The following is a 26715-nucleotide window of genomic DNA, read 5'->3' on the forward strand; positions in this document are numbered from 1 at the left end:
CAAGAAGTAGGTTTACAGAGTACACCACCACACACATTCACTTCAAGTTTTATTTTGCCTCTTGCATGGTCTTCAGATAGTTTTACAGTTCGTTTTCTATAGGAACTTGAGCTGTGATCTAAACAATCAACAAAATGTCATTCCAACCTTAATAAATATTCATAACCACAGAAGAGAGCATAGCACTTTACCATCCTAGAGTGATCAAAGTACAGGCCTGGACATCTGTTGCACAGTTAGCATCTATGACGAGAGGACCAGCCAAATGATTATAAGCCAAGAGAAAACCACAAGCAAACTTGCTAAAAATCCTGATTCCATAGGTATACCCTGAAATCCTCCAGATAAATGCTACAATTGTGTACTAGCGTACAAAATGTACTTAAAGAGACAACCAAGTGGCACTAAGCTGTTTTAAACAGTATCTTCTAGAGATCTTCCCTTAACCCTTTAAAAAGCAAACTTGGTTCCAGCTTTCCAACATCATACCCTTCTATCAATGAAAGGTTTCCACCCTGAAAATGAAGGTCTCCTTCTTCCCCCTCCCTTCATCTTACCATTCAGTGCACACTCACAGGCCCTGGTTCAAAGTCACTAGATACCACTAGGTATGATGCTTTAAGACTCAAAAGCCCACACTGATGAACTTCATGAAGGAAAATGTTTCAAGTTTCCTTCTCCTTGCCCCTCCCACCTCAGCTCAAAGTAAAACTGCTGATAACAAAACTGCAGGGAAACAAGATAACAAAATCCTGTTCTGAATTCATGGAAGTCAGCCAGCCATGATGAAAAAATGAATCCTGCAGAGATTACCTGCTAGCCTCATGCTCAAAACCCCTAAAAACACCAAACCTAAATTAAAATACATGGAGCTTTCATAATCTGTGGTTAAAGAGGGGAAAAAGGGGTAGCCTCTAAGTCACCGGTTAAAGTATGCTCATTTGTTTAAAAATTAGATAAAAACATGCAAGAATTAAAGACTCTGATTTAATAAAACCAGTTGTAACAGGTCTTGAAATTAAAAGACAACTGATCTCAGGGCAAATGGGACCAATCAGTCCCTGAACCCTACTTGACAGATGTCAAAACTAACATTTCACATGCTGACCTGCATCGAGGTTAATTTCCAGAAGTGACTGCACGTTGCAAAAGATTGAGTCCCATGAAGTTAGGCTCGTACCCAAAGTGGTCATGGCCTAGCCCTAGGTGGGAGGCACTTCAAAAATAATACAACTTCTTAAAAAAAAAAAAAAAAAAAAAACCAAAGGGAAAAGTAAAGAAAATCCATCTTCCACTGATTTACATTATTCAAAGTGCCATCCTGAACCACACCCTTTCATTTTTCAAAAGGAAAAAAATTACAAAAACAGTGAACACAAATGATAGTCAGGTTACAGCTAGTTTATATACAAAAATTTACAAGTTTGCCATTTTTAAGCTTTTGCCACAAACAACTGCACATTTGTCCCTACAAAAGCACAACATGCCTGAACCAATGGTCACTACAAGAGACAATTGGTCATGGCTTTACAAAGAGCAGAAAAACTGCCCCAAATTAAAATCATTTATTCAGCTTAAAACTATGCCACAATCATCCCACTTGGAATCTCTACCTTGAAGCCTCTGAAACCTACGAAATCTTTCTCATTTCTGCCATGTCCCCAAAGAATGAAAGACATTTCATTCAATAAGCCAAAGAGGATGACAAATGATTTTGATTACTATCAGATGAGAAATGCAACCACACTGGATGCAGAACACAGTGCTGACTACCATTTATTGAAGACCCCCTCCCTATACGCCCATGTAAAGAGGTCTTGGCACCTAACACAAGACCCAAAAAGGAGGCCCACATCTGTTTCAAACAGGATTTGCTTCAATACTATCTTCCAACCAGTGAGTAATCTCAAAGTGTGATGGGTGAGTTTTACACAGTCTTCGTTTCTAATCCCAATTGGCTGATTTGTTGCCATTCCAGAGGCTGAACTGTATGAAGACCCCAACCACCACCCACCAGGTTAAGTTAAGAGACTTTCGGACAGTTCAAAGTGCCAACAAGTATCACAGGCTTCGACCAAGTATAACCACATCCTTTGGAAATCCTTCCATTTTTGCAATTTCAAAACAGCCTAACTTGCTGTAAAATTCCAGAATTCTTTTATCATCTGGTCTCACTTCACAGAAAGCCCCCCGGGAGCCTAGAAATGAAACAAATATTCAAAATGTCAATGTCAGAATCACAGACAGGAATTGTGAAGAATCCTTATTATACTTCAAACAGATGATAACAGGACCTTGTCTACAACAGCCCCTAAATTTCATATAATTTTTAAAATCCCTATTAATATTCAATGAATATTAATATTTATCAATACCAAATATTGCAGTGGCAACTATCCTAAGTGATGGATATGTTAAACTAGCTTGAATGTGGTGATTACTCATGATGTATTTCAAATCATCAAATTGTACACCTTAACTATATACAATTCTTGATTGTCAAAAATACCTCAATGTAAAAAAAAATTCAACTGTCAGTGAAACTCTTCCCCAGAAAGAAAATCTTCTGAGGAAAAGGCTGTAAGAAGCCTCAAATTAAAATAAATGGAGCAAAGCAAAGAATACCTCTGTTTAATGTTTTTAATATAAAGTACCTCTGAAGGGTCCATAGGGCAAAGGCCATTCCAGCCCATGTCACAAACTAATATAACCAGAATATGTTGTATATTCTAAGACATACCTCATATACCTGGCACGATTCTGTCCCAAGAACACTGAGAATTAGGCTGTCTTCAGAGAGTTGTTTAAATTATTCCACAAAGGGGACACCACTGACTTAAATGATAACAAAGATGCAAACAAGTGTATTCCCACTTATCAACAACCCTCAAAGGATTGGTCTCAAACAAGCTGCCCATTTTTGTACTGCAGAAGAACTAAAAATAGTTTTCTACACTTAAGGTTTGTGTAAAAAAAAAAGAAAGAAAAGAAAATATAGGGGCACCTGGCTGGCTCACTAGGCAGAGACATGTGTCTTGATCTTGGGGTCATGACTTCAAGTCCCATGTTGGGCACAGTGTACTTTAAAATAAGTAAAAAATAAAGTCTAGAATATTTATTATCTAGTCCTTTACAGAAAAGTTTCATACCACTAATATAAAGAAGTATATCCAAAGGTTGAAAATGGCAAACAAACTCAAGCTCCACATTCCTAAATGTAGTTTCTTCCAAAGGTTCATTTAATTTTCAGTTATCATAGTGAGTCTCCTGGCAAAATAAAGTTAACCTCATGTGTTCACTTCTCATTTCAATGGAGCTCAAAATAAGCATTTGTAGTGTAAAAGAGTGGCATTTTCCAACTATTAATACACATACAATTCTTACACCACTAATAATTCAGAAGCCAAACCATAAATGATGGGGAGGGGAATGTAAATTCACTGTAATTTACTTCTTTTTTAATCCTGTCCCCACTTAGCTCAAACACCAACAACTACATGATATGTACTACTCACCATTAGCCTTCAGTGAAGACAGGAGGCAAGCCATCATGCTTTTGGCTACGCTTGGATCAGTTACTTTTTTGTGAATATCCATCTTTATCAGGGAAGGGAAGTTGGCAAGGAAAGTTTCTGGCAATACTTCCTGCTCTTCATGGAAACTCAACATTATTTTCTGTAAAAATTTGAAAGAGTCTCTTGACTTTTAGCAGCAGCTACTCATTATATATCTATACCCCAACTACAGAACCCAGCAATAGGAAAAGGAGAGTCACATTCAGAAACTCTTCCAGTCATCATGTAATTATCACATGAAGAATTAATTAGCTTATAACTCTAGCATTTTCACTCTTAAAGTTTGTCTAAAGGTAATGTGGTGTCCTGGATTGGATTCTGGAACAAAAAAAGGACATTAGTGGAAAAACAGGTGAATAAAATGTGGAGTTTACAGTAATGCACTAACACTGGTTTCTTAAGACTTGGACAAATATAGAAAATGGGTGAGGGATATTATTATCTTTGCTAAATCTAAAAATAGTTAAAATTTAAACAAAATTTAAGTTTGTATTGCTTGGGCACCTGGGTGGCTCAGCTGGTTAAGCAACTGCATTCCGCTCAGGTCATGATCCCAGAGTCCAGAGACTGAGTCCCACATCGGGCTCCCAGCTCCACCAGGAACCTGCTTCTCCCTCTGCCCTTCTTCCCTCTCATGCTTTCTCTGTCTCTCTCTCAAATATAAATAAAATCTTATTAAAAAAAAGTTTGTATTGCTTGCACAAAATGTACATTTAAAAAATATTGGGGTGCCTGGGTGGCTCAGTGGGTTAAAGCCTCTGCCTTCAGCTCAGGTCATGATCTCAGGTCCTGGGATCGAGCCCTCCATCCGCCTCTCTGCTCAGGAGGGAACCTGCTTCCTCCTCTCTGCCTGCTTCTCTGCCTACTTGTGATCTCTGTCAAATAAATAAATAAATAAAATCTTTTAAAAAAAAAAGATGTTGCAGCAGACACCTTGGTAATTTTTTTATGTTCCTATGCTGCGAACTATAATGATCAGGTATACGAAACAGTAAAACATCAAGAGCTCAATCATCAGCATGCTGTGGTTATAATATCATCTATGTAATCCCGAGTAAGTGAGGCTACTCCACACCATCCTCTTATTACACAGCCATATGGCTAGGGGCAGAAGGTAAGAAGTAGTAATAAACTGTAAGAGAACATAAGTAAATTTGTATGGGGAAGAGAAGTAAAGAATTTCAGAAAAGGGGAAGAGGAACAACATGGAAGAAAAACGATGTCACAAATCAAAGGGTCCAAATATATACCTAAATGTATTTATTTTGAGCATAAACATTATCAAAAAGGAACTATTTTTAAATATACATATGTGATGTATAAACCAAAATAATTAGAGAGAAAACTGCAGAGGATAAGAAAAATTCACTGAAGTTGGGACAGGGCTGAATGTTCCTCTTTGGGGGCCCCTGGGTAGCTCAGAAGGTTAAGCATCTGACTCTTGATCTCAGCTCAGGTCTTCATCTCAGGGTTCTGAGAGCAAGTCCTGCACTGGGCTCAATGCTGGGCACAGAGCTTACTTGGGAAAAAAAAAAAAAAGTGCTCATATCTGGAAACGGGCTCTAAGCAGCTCACCTCTTTTATTTATTTACAATGAGAAATATAGTACTGAGAAGGCAAGTGAGCCTCCTGACAAGCAAATGAGAGATTTTAATTACCTAAAGTTGTCCTGAATCCCCAAAGGGACCATTTAAGTCTGGTGATGCAAAACAGGGAGGAAAAAAGAAGTCTATTGTTTTATTTTTACTTGAGGAAGTATTGTAACACTTCCAAATTAAAAAAAAAAAACTCCATAATGCTGAGGGAACAATGGAAAATGCCATGCTTAAGGGGGGGTGCCTGGGTGACTCATTTGGTTAAGCATCTAACTCTTGATTTTGGCTCAGGCTGACATCTCAGGGGTCTCTGTGGATCCAGCCCTGTTTCAGGGTCCACTCATGAAATAAGATCCACTTGTCCCTCTCCCTCTGCTCCTCCTTCCAACCCCCACCCGCATGTGCTCCCTCTCTCAATTACAAATCTCTTAAAAAAGAAAAGCTGATGTTAAAAAAAAGTATACTTAAGAATAAGCAGCAAGAATTCTTTTTTATAGGATATCTAGAAAGTACTGAGATTTTTAAGATATATCTGCTTACTTTAAGAAAAATTACTGTATTGTAACTCTAAACCTGTTATTACCTCAGCCTCAGAGAGTTCTTTGTCACCATTTGGTTTGGTATACTTCTCCTGCATGAAGGGAATCCAGGAAATTTTACATTTCTTAATGAAGGGGGTAACATCTACAGTGCCCAGGGCATAACCACATATGCCATCTTCATCTTCTAGGACAAAACAGTAATCCAGGCTGAGGGAAAGTAGCCCTCCTACTAACCTGCTCAGAAGAAAAGAAGGCAGAATAAGTATAACACAAAATTTTAGAGTTCAGTGATGTAGCTCTAATGTACTTGAATGGCAACCTATGGAAACTACATCTAGTTTAAGAAACTGAAAATGCACATTAATATTCTAATTTTATTAAAACTAAAGTGGGATTTCTAGAAAACCTTATTTCTAATCATCACCTCCCCTCAACCTATTAACCTATGAAATGCTACTCCCAAATTCAACAAATTCAAATACTTCATAACATACTTGTCTCCAATAAGGTCAGGCTGACTTTGAAAAGGTAAACCCACTCCATCGTCATACATTTCTCTGCAAATCTTGTACACGGAAGCCTGAAAATACAATCTAGTTAAACAATGCATCAAGAAAAATAGCAACAGAATTTAGTACTAGGACTCGTGAATTAGACTAGACTTCTAAGACAGGGAATAACAAAACACCTGGCCTGTCATAAATATCACCGCTGTTAAATAAAAATTTATTTACAGAATCCTGTTTGCTGTATCAGTAGAAAACAGTATGGTTATAGTAAACATAGAGAGTTGCTTCCCAAGGGACAGTTTTAGGTAGTTAAGCAGTGGATTCAAAATGCAGCATATAATGTTGTTGAGTCTCTCCATTCTGTACTGTCCAAAATGTTTTAAACATGCTGTCTTTAAACAGACTTGCTGCTTTCTGTAAGCTGATTATCTAAACAGCCTACTGACACTTCACAACTGAAAACTACAGAATACTAATAGAGAAAATCAGTGAAAGACAACCTATCTTTTGGACACACTAATTATATTAATTCCAACTCTAAATACAGTTTAGCTGATCTTCATAAAGGAAGACTTGAAGGCCTTAGGTCAAGACGTTATGAATCTAAGTTCCTTATCAGGTTCTTCCTCAAGTATTACCCCTCGGGTGTTCAATGTCTGCTAATTTTTCCACCTAAAGTACCTATTTGAAGACAGAAATATTTTCTCAGGAAAAGAAGCTGGAGTCCTTGGATCAACCCTCATTGGGTTCCCTGCTCAGCAGGGAATCTGCTTCTCCCTCTGACAATCCCCCCTCTCATGTTCTCTCAAATAAATAAAATACAAAACGCTTCATAATTTGCATGCCATCCTTGTAGAGGGGTCATGCTAATCATTCTTCTATCATTCCAATTTTAGCATTATAGCTGCAAACACACCAGAACCTATTTTTTTGAAACAGGGAGTTCAAAGGAAAGTAGTAAGTGAGCACCATAACCATATACCAAGTGGGTAGGCAGACAATTACCTCATCTTTAGGAAAATATGGTCTGATAGTATAAACTTTGGAGGTAGGAGTCAGTGGGGGTGGTTGAAAAAAGAGATCATTTGCCCCATCAATAGGCAGCAAACGCTGTGGGAAGAAACAAAAAGGAGATGGTTTAGTGTTGGGAAGATATCCATTTCTTTAAATGGGTGTGCACTGCAGATTACCAACTTAACATTAACTGGCTACTGCAGGCAGACCTAAAGAAGAGGGGTGTACTATGCTTTACTAAAATAAACACCTCTTTGCTGGGGGAAGGGGATGCTTCTGAATAGAAATTACCCAAATTGAGTTACATAGCTTTAGTGGCATATTAATGGAGATTTAAATTTATAGTTTAAAAAAATCTATTCCAGTATCACAAATCTATTGTTTTTTAAACCAATCTTATATAGACCATCTCTGTACTAAAAGATGGCAGAACAGAATGTCAGGAGGAGAGGTTTGGTCTGAAGAGGGTTATCTGTCCAGGAGACGCTTTATCCCCAAAGCAATGCGCTTCAGTTTGCTGCGCGCAGCAGAGCACCTGTTGGGGGGAGAAAAGTAGAGCACCTGAAAAGTCCATGAACAAATTCCAACACCAAAAAGCTTATTTTGTTCATATTTTCATTAACAGATTGTTCGTTAGAGTACAAGTTTTATTTATAAGGTAACTGGGAAAGTATTCAAAAGTCCTTTCACCATTCACTTGCATATTATTCATCCTTTTTGCTCATGGAGTTTCCACTGGCAGACAAGCATGCGCGCATTGTGCATTGCGGGCGCAGATTAAAATGGTGTGCGACCTGCAAAGAAACAATGTGAAGTGTATACCTAGAGCCGCTGCGCTTCGCAGGCGCGGGGGGAATTGGCAGCATCTCCTTCAGAAATTACTGTGAAAGAGGAGGAAAATTTGATTTAAAATCCAGCTATGTAACTAAATTGAATTTGGGACTAGAAAGCCTTCGGCAGACCAATCCTTCCAGCCATCTGATGCGCAACATAAGGTTTCTCATAAAACAAAGAAAATGTCAATTCAGTTGTGAATTCATATTGATACCTGGAACTCTCCTGCTAGACCACCTCTAAAGGCCCAGGGTTCTTGGTCTCCAATTAAGAACTGTGCTGAAGAATGACTACGACACCCTGTTGAGATCAGATCCAAGCGGAGAACGTTACGAGAAAGGGGATTTCCTGGGGTCTCAAACGTCCAACACACTAACAAACACTTTGTGGAAATAGCTCTCTAACAATAATAATCCAGGGTTTCAGGACAAGGCTGTGATAATAATTTTTTTTTAATTTGTAATGTAATTTCAATACCAATGTTTCTTCCTTTGATTAATGAATAATCACTGTAAAGAGTTCTACCCTTTAATTATTGGAAGGAAAGTCAGTCTCAAGTCTGGCTGGGTCATCAAGTTTATATATTCCCTAGATACAGCTGTTAAAAAAAAAAAATCAAGCCAGCTGCTTGCTCTGTAGTGAAATTACAGTAATCATGAAGTGAAATGAATTAGATAAGACATTTTATTATCACAGCCCATGAAGGAATTAAACCTGTCTGAAGTCACATTTTACATTATGAGGAAGGGTACAGGAAGGGAAAAAGGGGGAGGGACGGGATTAATCTTGTCAGAAAACTAAGGTCAGCAGACTAAACAAAAGAAATTGTTCAGTAAGGTGACAACAAAACACAATGAAAATTATTTTTTCTAAGAAAGATAATCCAATTCAGACGTGGTTAATATTAATAGCAGTCAGACAAATTCTAAGAACTAAGGAGAGCCAATTGATGCTCCTAATTTATCCAGAGCTAAAACATACTTTTCTTAAAAGTATGACAGTATCTGGCTCTTCTGATTGACCATTATACTCTTTGCAGCACACTGAACACATGCACAGAGTGGCAGGGTTTGAGGTCCAGAAGTCAGCACTAAGGTCACCATGACTTAGCCAACTTCAGAGGCAATAAAGGAAACTAACAAGAAATAATGGAAAGCAAATTACTTGGAGGCCAAATCAAAAGCACCTGCCTAGTCTTCTGACAAGATAAAGCAGCGCAATATAGTTCTTTTCCATTTGAAGACAGCATTCTACCTCCTGTTCAAGTTAACAGTCTCATCAGTACAAGATATAATGTGCTAGTCAGACAGTCCCAAAGCAAACCAGTTTTTTTGTTCACAATTCAGGCCCATTAAGAGATTATATCCAGGTTTGTCATTTTTTTAGGGGTAGGGGTGCTTTAAGAAAACATATATAGTATATAAATTTGTAAAATAAATATGAAATAGGGTCAAAATTGAGGTTAAAAGAACATGCCCCATTCCATAGCTCAGTGTAAATTTACACTGCAGGAAAAAACTAGACTCTCAAACTTTAAGATCAGCCAATTTATCCTACCCCCCACTTTGAGACTACAACATAACTAGCACTTCCAACTATTACAATAAAAAGCTGCATGTACGAAGAGCTGTGTAAATGAAAACATGGTTAATGCCTCAGTCGCTGCGCAAACGTGACTTCAGTTCATGTCTACTGCCCTTAAATCTGAGCTACCTCACAGATAGAACCTTTCAATTTAAACTAATTAATCATGACGCGCTGTGAACATCTGCCGCTGTCCATCCAATAGTAGTAGACACTTGTGCTGAGGATTCTCCCATCTGTACACAATGGGGAAGAAGATAATAGAAGTCGTTAGTAATCAAAAGAACTGCATAGCCACATTCTTTAAAGGACTGAATGCCAGCTGGACTGGAGAGAAGAGGAAAACAAAGGGTTCTACTCAGTAACTCCCTGAAATTACTATAGATCCAAGAAAATATTCTCCTTGTCGTGAGCTTTTTGTAAAGCTATGTGGATGGCAAGACAATTACTTAAAACTTCTAAGATGCTCTGACCTTGAATGCACAATAGCTAGCTACACATTTTGGGAAACTGCCCCCGTATTTGCACAGTACAGAAATAAAACTGGAGAGGAAGCAGAAACAATACTGTATATAATCAAAAATTTATTTTTTAGTAATTCCTGAATTTAAAAACTCAGTATCAAATGTTTTAAATGATACTTTCCCAAGCTCAAGAATCCAGATTTCAGATTAGAAACTTAGGATTTAAATCCCTGTAAGAGATTTAATTTTAATTCCCTGGCCAGAAGCCTGGAAGGCAAATGTGATCAACCAATAACCAATATAGAGGTTTTTCCTGAGCCTAGACATAGATATCACAAAAAAGAGGAGTCCTGGAGCCTTTTAACAAGAGTTAAAAATTCTCCATCTGTTATGCTAAATATACAGAAACCCAAAGTTCTATATTTTCAAAGTAACAGGGACACTCCTTTTAACTGCTAATTAGTTGGGTCAAAGGAAAGCTATTTTTTTTTTAATATTTGAGAATCCCAAAGTATATAGGCAGGAAGTGAGAAATCTCACTGCTACTACTCCTTAATCTAAGCTCACAATGTTCAGACTCATCTGTTTCACAACCAAGACCAAGTAACCCATCAAAGTATTTGTGACTACTATGAAAACTATGACATGTCAGTTAGCCTTGCTGCCTGCTGTGTGCTGTATGTTAAGTCCATTACATATTCCTTATAGCTGGATTGAAACCTGGAAATGAAATGAGGTCCCTGGAGAAACTTGGCCATGCTGGTGCTTTTTACCAAGTTTGTTGAGAATTTCCCCAAAAAAGAAAAAAAAAAATCAGTTTTCAAGAGACACACAGAAGTCCATTTAATGAAGGAGAGAATTTTTAGGGGATTGCAATTTTCATCCCCTGCTAAAACCAATTATTTGGTAGAGGAATAAACAAAAAGCCATGTGAAATAATACCAAGTAGCACCAGAATAGCCTACCACTAAAGCTCGCATGCGCACAGGGCTGGGAGGATAGCTTCCTCTTGCCAGGCCCCTTAGATCATTTCAGCAATTGTTCTGTTAAACACAGCAATTAATGTTATCAAGACACAGCAAGCAGCAGAGAGCTTACAGTCACAATTCATAGTGTCTCATCTCCAAATCAGATAAAGCCCTAGACAGGGTTCCATCCAGGAAGCATTCAGTCATAGCAAGTTAAAGTCAGTACTTTTCTAACACATTTTAAAGATATTTCTGCTGAATTAGCCCAAGGGAGAAAAATCAATTTGATGTATTTACGGAGACTTGCACCTCAAGTTTGCCAACAATGGCTATACCTTTAAAAGAAATCTAAGCAAAGAAAGTTGGAAATTTGCCAATTCCTTACATATTTTTCTCCCTGTGGGATAATCTTTTTCTTTTTTTTTTCTTTCCATTTTTAAGGGACAATATATCTGAGGAAGAGAGATTATTCCTGGTGCACCTACCTAACCACTGTACAAAAGACTTCACCATAGACATTATACTCTTGATATCCCAAACATAGGAGTACATGTCATAAAGGATTGTCCTGTTGGCACAGTTGGAGAGCCGAGTGAACATTCCCATCACCAATCCGCACATCTCCTCAAACTTGGCTGCTCGTGACCGCCATTCTTCAATCTATTGAAGATCAATAAAAATAGGACTCAAAAAACTGCTAAAAAACAAAATAACCTAAAACACATTATAAACTGTTTGTATTATCAGGTACCTACAACTTACCCTAAACATTAAAGGATCACTGGGCTTAAACTCTTTAGACAAGCAATAAGTTTGCTTCTCCCCAAACCGACAAATATTTCTAAAATAATCAACTCTGACTTTCTTTCATTCTATGAGATTCTATGCACCAGAATCAGCAGAGTCCACGTCCACTTTACAGAGCATATTCTAAGATGTGGTCAATTTCAGAGAATTACCAACATACTCATTAAACAAACGCTTCCTCCATATCTTCACAGCATGGAGACCCACCCAGGATAAATTAAGCATACTCACTTTTTCAGAGTCTTTTCCTTTGCAATTGACACTAACAACACTGCTATTTGCTCGAAGCCACTGGAACTCTCTTAACATCTGTGCTCCTTTGGGTCCATGCTCATAAGGAAGGTAGAACAGGTCAGCAAGCAACTGCAAATCCTCCAAAGTCACTGGTTCCACAGTGTACAAAGGCTTTTCATTTGGACCTGGCACAAACTGCTCCTTGTTTGTCTGTTCATCAGTTTGCATAGGGGCAATATCACTAATGCAATCTTCCTGCATAGACATCTCTGGGGATTTTGATTCAGCTATGCTCTCTTTATCTGTGTCCATTGGTTTCAATTCCTCAGCCATTTTAGCTTCAACAATTTCAGTTAGTATTTGACTGTCATTCTTGTGGTCTGTTTCTTCTTGTTTTTCCACTACCATGTCCATGGGTTCCTCATCTGGCTGTTTCTTTTCTTCTTCCTTGGTCAGAGCTGTAGGCTCACCACTCAAGGCTGCTCCCTGGCTCATAATGGGCTCCTGATAAACTGTTGTAACTACAGTTGTGGCATTTAAAGAGGGCGCTGCAACTAAGGGTGTCCCATCAACTACACTTGCTTTAGCTCCACTGTGTGCAACTTGCCTACCTACAAAGACAAATCACCACAAAGATAATCAGAGTTAGAAAACAGAACAAATCAGATCTAGAGAAATGTTTTCTTGTATCTATAACTGAAGCCTCAATTTGAGATTCTAAATAATATTGAGCCCTGAGAAAAGCACAATTTCTCTAAACCACTAGGGAGGTAGAGAGGGAAGAGAGAAAAAAGGAATATAATAAACATCCCCTAAATACGCCAACATGTATTATCTTCTCTTTTGAAGATCTAGCTGTAAAAACAATTATTACAGAAGAGGTATTTTTAAAACAAATTAGCATTCCATCAAGATTAAAAGCTACTTAAGACCAAAAGTTAAGATTTTAAAGACCTTATTCTCTAGATCCCTTCCTAAATAATATTTTGTTTGGTGGGCCTATGACAGGCACATCAAATGTTTACTTTAGGACTCAAGCATGTAATCTAACCCCCTTAAAAGAAGGGCCCAACTTACTGCTATACTGATGAGGTACACCAAACTCCTGCAACCATTCTGTTAAAGCTAACTTTAGAGCCATCTGTGGACTATAGAGCACATCAGTTTCAATATCTTCATCACTGCCTTCATTTTCTAGCTTTATTTGGATTGATACAGTACTGTCTTCACTATCAGCTGCAAAGAAAAAAACACAAAAAACAGTTTTGATTACAAAAAGCCTCCTGATGAGAACAACAAATGCAAACAACAATTATTACAGTACAACTAGAGAAACAAAGAATAGGAACAAGAACAAACCTTAAACATAAAAATGCAAACACAATCTTAACCACTTCACCTGTAGTCATCTAAATACACTGCTAAATATAACATCCCACTTGAAACACTATGTTTAGAATCACTGGAAAAGTCATTCATAAATGTTCACTGAGTACCAATCATTGGGAATGTGAGGTTTAAGGCACTATAATTTCCATAAAAAAACATTCCCAAGCCCTTCAAGGGGCTTATAACTATAATAGGCAAATCATGAAAAAATAAGCAAATTAGTACTGTATTGAGTAGGGGGGAGAGAAAAATCAACAGAGAACCCAAATATAAGCACAGATAATAAGCACATAATGAAGTTCTCTGAACCAGGATGTGTTAGAAAAGATAAGGTCTGAATTCTGGATACTAATATCCAAAACCTTCCTATTCTTAGCTTTCCTTCCTATTTCCCTGCATTTGGCCCAGTTTGGCTAATTATCTACTACTCATTTAAGTGCTTCATGCTCTGCCTTAAAAGAGAGAGGACATAGAGTGGTGCCTGGGCAGCTCAGTCCGTTAAGCACCTGACTTTGGCTCAGGTCATGATCCTAGCATCTTGGGATCAAACCCCAAAAGTCAGGCTCCCCACTCAGTGGGAATCCTGCTTCTCCCTCTCCTTCTGCCTGCTGCTCCACCTGCTTATGCTCTCTCCAATAAATGGAATCTTTTAAAAAAGAGAATAGGTGCCATGTATACAAAGACGACCGAAATCTTATTTTTTAACAGAGAGAGTCCACAATGAGCCTTAATGGAAGGTATTAACCCAATAAACAGATCTGGAAGTAGGAGTACATAACTCTGGAAAAAACAACTATACGACTACATACCACACTCAAGAATCTTAGTGTGACATCTCCATACTTCCTAAATGGACCAAAATTCAGTTAACTTCAAAATTTTCAGTGTCCAGTGTTTTCATCCCTTGCCCACCAACCCTTACTCATACTCTGATGCAGTTTAAGTATTCCCTCCTCTGTGAGATTGCTTAGCTAAGTAATCACTTTTTCCTCTGTATTCCCACAGCCTTTTGCAGACAGGTACCTCCGCATTTATCAAACCATAGCACAGCCACCTATATGCTTCATTCAAAACCAGACTATGTCCTTCAAAAGTTGGGACTACTTTATTCTTTCCATCTTAGTGCCAGGAAGGTGCATTTGCCACATCCTAATATGTGTTTCAATGTCAATGAATGTGAGGCACCCAGGAGGCTCAATTGGTTAAGTGTCTGCCTTCAGCTCAGGTCACGATCCCAGGGTCTTGGGATCAAGTCCCGCATCGGGCTCCCTGCTGAGTCTGCTTGTCCCTCTGCCTGCTCCTCCTCAGGCTTGTGCTTGCTCTCTCTCTCAAATAAATAAAATATCCCATTTAATAAAAATCACCAGAAAACACCAACTGAATGAGAGTTATTCTAGGGATAACAAGAACACTCAAAAGACTACTTTGTCTAGTACTCAGATTTCAAAGACTAAGTCACATTTTAAAAGCAAAGAACCGGGGCAAAGGGGAAAGCAGAGAACCAAGGCCAAGAAATTAAGTAATCTGTCCAAAGCCACTCAGCCTATCATATCGTATGTATCTCATTCACAGAACTAAAAAACACACTTTAAAAACCTTTCAAGGATTATGACGGCAAAGGAACACACACTTGCCAATAGCTCTACTTAACTCCAGCTCTCCCCCCCAAAGTCAGGGATTAAAGCAGTGTACTCACTCATCACTACATCTTTTCTCACTCCATTCATGTTTGATTTGTACCAGGTGGCAAGGGTGTGGATGGCAACATAGTTAGCTTCAAATTCACAATTTGGATTAGTAAGGACTCCTTTTAAACGTGGGATGAGTTCTGTGGATCTTCCCTTGTATGGCCCCAGAAATAGTCTCTTCTGATCATAATCATTAGCATGAATGTTATCCCAGATTACTGGAGCTCTCTTAATAATTTTAGAAACCTCTTCAATGGACTCCACCGGAATTTCTTTAGAAACAACTTTAGGACCTAGAAACAATGATGATCATTTGTTAAAAGACCCTCAAAGTGATTCCTCAAAATATACTGCATTCAACTTTTTACTGTATTTAGTTATATATACACTTTGTGACAATTTTTCTTTTAAAAGTAACACAATGTGTCTTTTAACTCAGTTTTACCCAACCGACCCCCCAGTATTTCCTCAAATCACATTTCTAGAATATAGAATAGTAAAAAGAGGTTTGTGCAGGACCTTCCTCAAACTGATACATTAAGAAATAAATCTTCATGTAAACAATTTCTTTTTCCATTATAATACAGCATGGTGATTACTAGCTGACAATCCAGCATGATGGCTTTCATTTGATAAAACTCTCTTAAGGCTGAGATCAATACCCTTTAGCCCAGTTCCCTATTGTTTATCAACAACCAATACTCAGATTCACTGAAAAATCCTCAAAGATGTTTTTTATACTAATAAAGAATGTATACTTCATAAAAGAAAGAGAATTTTAACACAAAGTTTTCTGGTTCAGGCTCAGTTTTCAAAATGTATCCAATTAACCAGAATAACCAGTTTTTTAAAAGTTCTAGCTACCTAAAGTTTTACTGTATAAATCTTAAAGACTTACCTGTCCAAAGCACCTCAATTCCAGGTAGAAGCTTTTCACCCACAGTCCTTAAATAAGGAGACTGAGACACATTTGGATAACAGAAAGTGCCACAATATTCTGAATGTAGGAGGGAAAATTAAATAAAATAGTCAGGAATAAAAAGGCCATGGGTCTTTAAATGGGGAAGAAAAATGTCTACCAATTTTAAGTTCTTTTCATCCAAATAATAAACAACCTTCATGTCATGTCCCAAAGGAAGTAAACTAAAGTGGGTAGTTCACTAAAGAATCAACTCAAAAAAAGACTGAATTCATAAGTCTGATATTCTTCCTCTAATAATACAGATCAATCCTTATGATCTTTACAGTCACTAAAAATAAAGTTTACTAAAGAAATAATTGGAATTTTTAGCATTTTCTACATACTTCTGAACTGCTTACATTTCTCAATAACAATTACAGGCCAAATAAAAACAAACTGATAATATCCTAACAGAAAAAATCCAACATTAAGTCCATGACTATTAGTACTCAACTGCAAGTAAACTGTAATTCGTAATGAATTAAATATTTCCCACTATAATCTTACAAAACATGATTTGAGTATTCATGTAGTATCAGACCACTGAGATAAGGTTCACAGCTCAGTACTTGAAGAGAGACATACAAAGCTAAATTCAGACTAAAAATTCTTTGACTAACTTATCTCTTCCTGGAAAAAAAAAAAAATCGAGTCAGGGGAAATTTCTTATAAGCCAAATTTTGAGAGGGAACTAAAAGAGGCTAATACATTTTCAATGGAAGAGAGGGGGAGGGGGAGGAAAAATTAGCAAGTTTTCTATGCTGACTACTGGATATAAGAGCCCAGATGGAAGTGGGAAGAGTGAAGAGGATACAGATATGCACAAGCAGAAAAAAGGAACAAGTAGGAGGAAATGAGAAGTGACTAAGTTAAAAGCAATGTTAATTTGCCTTTTCCTAGTTTTTCCTTTGGATAATACTATCCTTCTTTCAATCCTGAAAATGTACTGCTCAGATACTTCCAGTACTAAAAATACATGGTATCTTTCGCTTGTTCAGTTGCCGTTTATTAGTCCCTAAAAGTTCTTCAATGTAAGGTCTTGAGAAATGTCTTCTAGAAAAATAATTCCTAACTTTATAAACCACCAAAGGGAGAGGGGACAACACAGTAAAACCCATACATGATTCTTTGAAAGTGATGTATTTCAAGAAAACTAGTTAAATGTAAAGCTATTATATACAATACCTGTGGGACAGAAGAGGAAAGTTTCTGGCTCTCCTAAGTACTGATAAATTTCATTTGTGATGGAGACCTGGGCATGAGCAAAAGAACTGAATACCTCTTTGTCTGCTGCACACATATTATGGTCAATATCATCAAAAAGCAAGGCAAATGACCTGCACCCAAACTGAGAAACCTAGAAAAGGTAAAACAAACAAAACAAAAAACCAAGATGTTGTAAAAGCTCATTTTTTAAAAAAAGATTATTCATTTATTTGAGAGAGAGCTCGTATGCATATGCAAGCAGGGGAAGGGCAGAGAAAGGGAGAAATAAGCAGATTCCCTGCTGAGCAGGGAGCCCAACACAGAAATGGGGCTCAATCCCAGGACCCCAAAGTCATGGCCTGAGTTGAAACCCAGAGTCGGGCGCTCAACCAACTAGAGCCACCCTGGTGTCCTTTTAGCAGCTCATTTTAGAGTTAAAATAAAAGGGGCGTCTGGCTTAATCAGTAGAGCATGCAACTCTTTAATCTCGGGATCTTGAGTTGCAAGCCCACACAGGATGTAGAGTTTACATAAATAACACGATTCCAAACATTAAAGCAGACAATAGTTGTACCTAAAAGTCAAACATTTTCCTTAGAATGTTCAAAGCCAAACCTATTGTTTTTATATTTTCTATGTTAAACAGCTAGACAAGTTTAGGAAACATTTTATTTTCGGTTTGAATGCAGTATGCTCCAACAAAGCTTCAACAATATGGCCTATCTTACCTCCTTGGCTGATGATTACAGAAGACCAAACAGAGAGAAAAATACAAAAACACAAATGACATGAGAACTCAAGAAGCGAAAAAGCAAGGCCTGTTCTAGTCCCAGAGACACAATGATCTTAATTAATCTCTGCACATAAACTTAACTAATCCATGAATCTGAAGCAACACAGTAGTAGTATTTGAACAAACAGGAAAAAAGCCTCTTAAAAAGCCTGACTGGCTCAGTCAGTCGAGTGGTGACTCTTCTTGATTTCTGCTCAGGTCATGATCTCAGGGTTGTGAGATCGAACATGAAGTTCTGCACTGGGTGTGGAACTTAAGATTCGTTCTCAAAAAAACAAAACAAAACAAAACAAAACAAAACCTCTCTCTCTGCCCCACGCGCATGCACACACACACAGTCTCTCTCTCTCAAAAAAAAAAAAAAAAAAAAAAAAAGAAGGTGGCATGTTCATGGAAACTTAACCCCCTTATTAAATTTTTAATTACCTTAATGCCATCAATAATACAAACTTTTGCTGAGGTGCCCGGGTAGTGCAGTTGGTTAAGCTTCCAACTCAGTTTCAGCTCAGGTTGTGATCTCAGCATCATGAGACTGAGCCCCAAGGCAAGCTCTGAGATCAGTGTGGAGTTTGCTTAGGACTCTCTCTTCCTCTCCCTCTGCCCCTCCCCCCACAAAATAAATAGAAAAATCTTTTTAAACAAATAAATAAATAAATAAACCTTAGCCGAAAGAAACATGCACAGGTCTGTATATATTATGTATCAGAAAATTTACCAGAAAATTAGGCAGGTTTTTTGTTTTGTTTTGTTTTGTTTTAAAAGATTTTGTCAGAAATAGAGTTTGCTTGCACACGCACATGCACACACACAAGCAGGTAAGTGGCAGGCAGAGGGAGAAGCAGGCTCCCTGCTAAGCAAGGAGTCTAATGGGGGACTTGATCCCAGGACCCTGTGGTGTGCAGCTTTTATGTTAAGCAGAATGTAGATTCCAATGAGCTTTACCAACAGTTTTACAGAGGTAAACCTCAATGGTAAACCACAGTTTACATGTCTACCCAGTCCGTTTTCCTTCTAATCTTGGAAAACCAGCCAACCATTTCCAGACTGAATTACACTTCTTGTCTATATCAACCGATGGAACTTATGTCTAACAGGTAAAAACCCTGCTGCTATAACCTTGGTCACAAATCCAGTCAAGTACTCAATACGTACAGAGCTTCTCAAAATGTGATTCTGGACAACCTGAATTCTGAGATAAGTCCCCATTCGAAGTCCATATTCCTACCCCAAGTCAGTTTAAGAATCTCTGGAAATGGACCCTATCAGCATTCTTCTAAGCATCACTTCCAAGCATTTTTTAAAAGATTTTATTTATTTATTCTACAGGAAGATAGCAAGAGCCAGAGAGCACAAGCAGAAGGAATGGCTGAGGGAGAGGGAGAAGCAGGCTCTGTACCAAGTAGGGAGCCTGATGCTGGCTCAATTCTAGGACCCTGGGATCATGACCAGAGCCGAAGGCAGACGCTTAACGACTGAGCCACCCAGGCACCCCAATAAAGCTCTCTTGATTCACAAAATATCCTTCTATGAAGAGCATTAAAATTAAAAAGTTGTACAAAATCAAAGAAGTATAAATTGGGTTCCTCTTTTTTTTTTTAAAAAAGCTGGCTTCATGCCCAGTGTGGAGCCCAACAAGGGGCTTGAACTCATGATCCTGAGATCAAAACCTGAACTGATATCTAGGTTCAGACACTTAACCAACCAACCATGCCACCCAGGTACCCCAAAATCTGGTTTCCTTTTAACGTCATAAAAGCAACTCAGAAAATGTTTAGTTTCAAATACTGATTTAGGGGAAAATAATGAAAAAGTAATGAAGTTACCTGGTCCAGTTTGCGTTTCAATGTAGATACTTCCTTGGGGTTAGAAAAGGTAATATCCAAACCAGGTGAGATAGCATAGATGAACTCTATCTCGTATTCCCGTGCAGCAGAGATGAGAGTCATAAGTTGCTCTAAAGAAGAGAGTCCATGTATTTAGAAAGCAGCACAGAAAACTAAAAGAACCTTCACCTTTCATCTAAAGAGAAGAGTTCATTCTCTTCAGTTTGCAATAGCTCAAGAAAAAAACAGTTCCTTAAGTTTTACAGGACTGTCATATCCATGTGACAACAGGCTATATAAAATGCCACAAATCTCATGTGACTTAATGTCATCCTAAAATCAATAAGCATTCTCTTCCTTTCGCTGCCATTTCTCTTAATATTAAATTAAGCACTTCTCTTACTGGAAAAAAAAAAAAACATTTTTATTTCCTACAGCATTTAATACGGTTTCTGTTTCTGCAGTCCCTAAACAACTGAAATTCTTAAAAAATCTAACATAACTACTTTATAATTTGGAAAAAAAGAAAAACATGTTTTTAACAAGCAGGGTTAAGTAATGGCCTTAATGATCCTTATCCTTTAAGTTTTTAAAATGTGATAATTTTCCTAAGTAAAACAAAATTCTCTTCTATATACCACAGGATGTATCTTTACAAAACTTTCAGTGGTTAGTCATTTGACTATATTTTGATTATTGATCACATAAAATTTCATTACCAGCACCACCAAAAAATAATTAAGTTGAACACACACTTAAATTAGATAGAGTAGTAAGCAAAAACATTAGATGGAGATGGAGTACGTTTTAATTGCTTCTTCATAATTTAAGAAAACTTTCTGCCTTCAGTGCCTTGGCTGCTCTGTGTAACCAAGTATCTTGTTAGCTTTATGTGTATACCATTTAATTCCAAATATAAAAATGTTTCTCCATTCACATGTCCCCAAAGAAAAGTACCACTTATCTAATTTATAAGGAGATGCTGTGATGTATTACCTTATTTACAAATTTTATGTACTTAACGTAAGATGACACATAGCAAGGATAATTTGTGATGGCTTTTCACTTCAGTTAAGCCTAGACTAGGGGGAAGTCTTTATTTTAAAGAAAGGCAGAACAAGTAATCAAGTGGTCAAGACCAAGCTATACTTGCAGCTAAAGCAAAAGGATCAGTAATACTGATCTGTCTTTACTTAAGTAAATTCTGGTATCTTGTTCATGGATTTTTTTATTTTTATTTTTTTGACTTAATTTTGGCTTAAAACTTGCATAGGATATTATTTATCTTGACCACTGATTTCTTTGGGGGCCCCTTAAAATGTGCATCCAAGGCAGGCACCTCACTTGCCTTGCCCTAGGCCTAGCTCTGTTTCAGCACCTCTTTGTCCAGTGGCCCACTGTTCAGACCACTGATAAAAGTTATAAAGTATAATTTATGATTACAGAACAGGTGGGAGTCAAACTGGCATAACCATGAATCACACCATGGCTGTGCAATTAGTGCTACTCTTTCAAACTACACTACAACTCACACAGAATTATCAGAAAGAAAAAAAGGAAACTACCTGCAAAGAGAAAATGAAATAAAATTTTTGTACAACTACATCTGAAATATAGCTGTTTTCTTACACATTATGAATTTATGGATTAAAAAGAAAAAGATTACCAGCTTCCTCCACAGAATACATCTCTCGCCAAAACATCCTATGTTTGTAGTCATCTTTTGGGGCATATAAGTATGTATTTAATTCCCACTTCTGGAGCCTTAAGGGGAAAGAAGATTATATATGTATAAATAGGCAATAAGTATAGGCTATAAATCACAATTTTTCTCTTTTCTTGGAGCATCTCCATCTCTTAAACAGCTAACACTACTCTAGGGCAGCAGCTTTTAACCTTTCTGTAATCCAGTAGAAAAAAATTCAGTATTCCAAGAAATTTAACATATTAAGTCTTTTTTTTTTTTTTAAAGATTTTATTTATTTGAGAGAGAGAGAGAGATTGAGATCACAAGTAGGCAGAGGCAGGCAGAGAGAGGGGGGAAGTAGGCTCCCTGCTGAGCAGAGATGCAGGGCTCAATCCCAGGACCCTGAGATGATGACCTGAGCCAAAGGCAAAAGACTTATTAACCCACTGAGCCACCAAGGTGCCCCAACATATTAAAGTCTTAAAAACTGAGCCACCGAGGTGCCCCAACATATTAAAGTCTTAAAAACAGCTCTGAGTGACACAGGTGAAGCCCAAAACCTACTGCTTCCCCAGGGAACTTTGAAAATCCCTGGCATAAGTGAAGAAGAGGGAGCAGACCAAGGCAAAATTAACTTCTGCAACTAAGAAATCATCAAAATGCACCCGGCCTACTCGTTAGTTTTTCTTCAAACAAAAGGAAACGTTAATGGTTTAAGACTCTCCTTCAGAAAGTAAAAAATTTACCTTCTAAAGAGTTCTTTTCTCTGTTCCATAACCCAAGGTCTTCCATAAAATCCTAGAGTCAAAGTAAGAATGAAATTATTTTCAAGTTTCAAAATGTGGTAAACTGTTGAGTAAAGCACATTACAAAACATACAATTCCATTTTGTAAAAAAGCATGTACAATATACCAGCATCTGAAGGCTATTTAATAAAACATTAAGGTGTCTCTGACAAAACGACTTTTACCGCTTTTTGCTTAGATAAATTTTCTAATTCTTTTCTACCATTAACAATTATTACTTATACAACAGTCACTTTAAAAATGCCTAAACGTCATCCCTTTTCACTGCCAAAAGACCAAATAGGTTTAAATTTAACTTTTTTAGAAAAATTTTTTAATCCCTACATCCAGTGTGGGGCTTGAACTCACAAACCCAAGAGTAAGAATCACATGCTCCCCAGACTGAGCCAGCCAGCTGCCCTTGAAACTAACCTTTCATTATTTTAAGTAATCTCCACAACTCATGACGAAGATCAAGAGCTGGATGCTCTAATGACTGACCCAGTTAGGGTTAGATGCCCCTAAATCTAACTTTTTAAAAGATCTCAATCTTACAACAGTGGAAGAGGGGAAGCAAAGAAATCCCAAACCACTAGTACTGACAATTACTACCTGAGAGATTTAAAAAGTTAAACTGCCTTTAGAGTGGGGGGTTGCAAGAGTAAAAAGGCAGGGGGAAAAAAATCAGAAAGAGAATTAGAAAAAAATCTGATTGAACTAATTTAATTATCACTTTTTTAAGTTCCTGATATAATAAAAGGGTCCAAAATGCCTTAAACTATTTTCACAACAAATTCAACATTGGAGCTGGCCCAAATAGGAAAATCTCAAGTTGTCTCAATTCCAGAGCAAAGGTTTGCACGACTGGAAATTCAAGAATGTGACTTGCTCCACTGTCCCAGAAGGGGGCTGGGGGGAGGGCAAAGCACTACTAACACATAACTGCAGGAAACAAATCTGCAGAGGAATGACTTAAGTAGTGTTATAAGCACCAAACTAGTATTTGCAGCTCCCTTGTGTGCTAATCAGACGTAACAGTTCACCTAACCTTTATTTTCCACCTCAGTCTAATCACCTACAAGAGGCAAAGACAACCTCTCAAGAGTACCATGAGGATGGTTAAGATTGTATGACGAAGACAGTGCTGGCTTCAGCAGCACATATACTAAGATTGTATCGTGAACACAAAATGCTCTACACACACACACACACACACACACACACAGTCTACTTAAGAGACTACCTAAAACTGAAATTTCTATAACGCATTAAACTCCAATCGCTAGACAGGATGGTTATTCTGCACCACAAACAAGAATAATGACAACCAAACAAAAACTCCTCGCATACTTACGTATGAAACTGCAGCACTTTCAATCTTGACAATTCGGTGTTCCCGCTTACAAGTAATTTGAAACATTTGGTAAATATATGTATTTTTTATTTTTTAAGACTTATTTATTTATTTGACAGAGAGAGAGACAGAGAACACAAATAGGCAGAGACCAGCAGAGAGAGAGGAGGAAGCAGGCTCCCTGCCGAGCAGAGAGCCCGATGCGGGGCTCTATACCAGGACCCCAAGATACCCCGAGATCATGACCTGAGCCGAAGGCAGAGGCTTAACCCACTGAGCCACCCGGGCATCCACATTTGGTAAATACACAAGTCTTTCTAGATTTCCTACTACACTTGGCTTTATCATTTTTCTCTTAAAGGAACAGCCATTACATGCTCCTTCAGAGTTGTTCCAATATATAAAAGAAACATTTTGTCTTCAGAAACCCTAACTTTGCTGACAGGTTCATGGTTTCGGTTAACTGTCACCACAAAGAGGAAATAGTGCTATTACATGAGTTATGACCAACAAAAGGTCTGTGAGGGAAAGAAAATTTTTAATAAGGAATCCTGCCAGTGCTTCCAGAATTTCCTTTCTTCACTCATTTTAAAAATGGGACCAACCAACTATCCCTCCCCCCCAAATCAGGTGCTCAGTCACCAAGAAAAACATACATACAGAGAGAGGAGGAACAATAGATGACAGACAACTCTATTCTGAGTAGTTCCCTTTCAATACTGTTCTGGGAAAAAAAACAACTTACTTACTTAAACCACGAGATATTCTCCGTAATCACTTAAGATTTAACAGGTAAGCTTCTTTAGCTTCATTCTAGCCTAGCTCTAAGATTTCTATATATTCCTTAGCACTCCTTCTCAACCTTCCACCCCAAAATCTGTGATGACAAAATACAGACTTTTTCTAGAATCTCCCTGCACGGAAACAAGCCCAAAGAATACACCAACAGATTAAGTCACACAAAATTTTAATCATGTTTTCAAAAACAAGGACTCCAATCAAATATATATAGTTTTCCATTCTGTCTTTCCCCCAAATTCTGCAAGACCTTTAACTTGTGAATTATTTCACTTTACTCGTAGCTACATATTAATCTGTTCTCCCCTGTAATTAAGCTTTATCTAAAATACCACAACCACAACCACCACCCATCCTTCAAATGAATATACACGCTAACGTTGGAAAAGCTGAAGCTTTCAACCAATAGGGCAACCCTTCTAATTCTCCATACCTTTTTGGTTTTTTGTAAAGACTAATTTTTATACAGGGTTACCCCTATGCACACCATTATATATTAGAGACAACAAATAAAGCAAACAGCTAGGAAAGTCTAGGTAGGCCCAAAGACTTCTAAAAATTAAAATACGTTCTGTATTCAAGAAAAATCAATAACGCAAGTAACTGGAGATTTCATATAATGTTCTAATTTCATAAATGTAGATCATTTATGCACTATATTCATAAACTGTGTTAGTCTTCACGCCATTTTCCCCAACGACCAAGAAAAGGAAAAAAAAAAAAAAAAGGTCGGCATTTTTTCTAAATGGGACGGGAGAATCAGAAGGGCATTTTTAATCCTCTTCTGCAGTCCCTAAATTCAAATTCTGTATCTCTGATACTATTAAAGCCAAAGCTCCATCCCCCAGAGCCAAAGCACAGCAGCTGGCAAAGGACAATTTTCTAGGCTGCTAAAGAAACTCCAAAGGTGGGGGCATGCGGACCGGCCAGCAAAAAAACAAAAAAAACCCTGAGCAATAGGAATTTGTAAATCCCTAGGCCCGACCGTGCGTCTCTTCACTCCAGGAATATAAGCACATCTGTGTAGGTTGATTTTTTGTTTCTCCAAAGGGTGAGGACAGCAGCACTACATACGTTTTATCATTTGAAGAGACCACTCTAGGGAACAGGATCTCGAGGTACAAAGACGTACAGCTCAGAGCCGAGCCTAACACCAGGCTCCTTACCACCGCCTCCGCAGGAGCAGGCCTGGCTCCAGCCCAGGGCGGGTGGGGTCAGGCCAGTTAATAGCCAGAGGAGAATTCAATGCTGCATAACAACGTGAAGGGAGAGGCGAGCGCCAGGAAGATTTGCCCACCGTCTCACCTCTCCCCTCATCTATGGAAGGTCAAGTTTCGGAGCCAAAAAAGTGACCCCCTTTTAAGACCTCCTAAAGCACCCCCTTCACGAAGAGAGGTTGTGTTAGTATTGGGGCGAAACCGGAGGGAGAACGCCGTCGCCCAGCCCGTGCCAGAGCGCTCACCTTCTACGACGCCACATAGGAACCTCCGAGCCCCTCCTGCCGCCCCGACCACCGCTGCTCCCCCGGCCCCGGCTGGGTTGTCTTCTCCAGGGGCCGCAGCTGCTGGCGGCTCCAAGGATGCCCCCGCGGAAGCGGCAGGGTTGGAGTTGAGCTCGCTCTCCCGCTCCTCCAGCGCCGCCTGGCTCTCCTTCTGCACCATCCTCCTGCCCGCGGCCGCCGCCACCTCTGCGGGTCCTCCTCGGCCTCCGTCCGTTGGGCCGCCGGCCCGGAGCCCTGGAAAGGGCCTCGGCTCCAAGCGCGCGCCCTTCCTGCTCCTTCCCCTCCCCCTCTACCCTTCCCCCTCCCTCTCCGCAGGGACCCGAATGCCCGGATGAGAAGGGCGGCGGCACCGGCGCTAGCCCTTTGTCAGCCGCTGCCTCAGCCTAAGCTGGGGAGCCGGAAGCCTAAGCGGAGAACGAGGCCGCGACCTCTTGTCCCCTGGAGGCAGATAGCCAGACCTCCGTCTCTTGCTTGCAGTTAGCCTCTAGTGCCTCCGGAAAATCTTAGTTCTTCCGTCGTTTGCCCCCTTAAGCCCTTAGGTCTCTTCCAACACTGCCTCCACCGCCCGCTTCCTGTTTATCCGCACTGCGCCTGCGCCGGAGA

At 38.7% G+C, this 26715-nt stretch overlaps 1 protein-coding gene and 1 non-coding gene across 3 annotated transcripts; both read right to left on the reverse strand.

Annotated features, from left to right (window-relative positions):
• Window positions 1-36: 36 nt before the first annotated feature.
• OGA (O-GlcNAcase) lies at window positions 37-26715 on the reverse strand. Of its 2 annotated transcripts, XM_044240350.1 has the most exons (16): window positions 26074-26715; window positions 22420-22471; window positions 21653-21750; window positions 19987-20117; window positions 17350-17521; window positions 16102-16200; window positions 15212-15496; window positions 13204-13362; window positions 12124-12737; window positions 11571-11745; window positions 8284-8369; window positions 7227-7331; window positions 6207-6292; window positions 5754-5946; window positions 3516-3675; window positions 37-2198 (listed from the first exon to the last, which is right to left on the reverse strand). In XM_044240350.1, the coding sequence occupies exons 1-16, from the start codon at window positions 26270-26272 to the stop codon at window positions 2062-2064; spliced, it is 2751 nt and encodes a 916-aa protein (XP_044096285.1). In that variant the 5' UTR covers window positions 26273-26715; the 3' UTR covers window positions 37-2061. The 2 variants fall into 2 exon arrangements, with proteins under 2 accessions (XP_044096285.1, XP_044096286.1); XM_044240351.1 differs by lacking the exons at window positions 37-2198; window positions 3516-3675; window positions 5754-5946; window positions 6207-6292; window positions 8284-8369 and having other exon boundaries at window positions 7233-7331.
• On the reverse strand, window positions 7036-7139 carry LOC122901577. The gene has a single exon (XR_006383576.1). It is a non-coding gene; the product is annotated as a U6 spliceosomal RNA (small nuclear RNA).

Source organism: Neovison vison, chromosome 2, assembly GCF_020171115.1.
Source record: "Neovison vison isolate M4711 chromosome 2, ASM_NN_V1, whole genome shotgun sequence".
Classification (NCBI taxonomy): domain Eukaryota; kingdom Metazoa; phylum Chordata; class Mammalia; order Carnivora; family Mustelidae; genus Neogale; species Neogale vison.

What these genes read in the sequence shown, in the direction of transcription:
- OGA (XM_044240350.1), bottom strand. Translation starts at nt 26,272, where the DNA reads ATGGTGCAGAAGGAGAGCCAGGCGGCGCTGGAGGAGCGGGAGAGCGAG. An exon ending in GTATTCTGTGGAGGAAGCTG is followed by an intron (nt 20,118 to 21,652) that starts GTAATCTTTTTC and finishes TCTCTTCTTTAG; the next exon opens with AGCAACTTATGACTCTCATC. An exon ending in AAGGAAAAGACTCTGAAAAA is followed by an intron (nt 11,746 to 12,123) that starts GTGAGTATGCTT and finishes GATCTTCAATAG; the next exon opens with ATTGAAGAATGGCGGTCACG.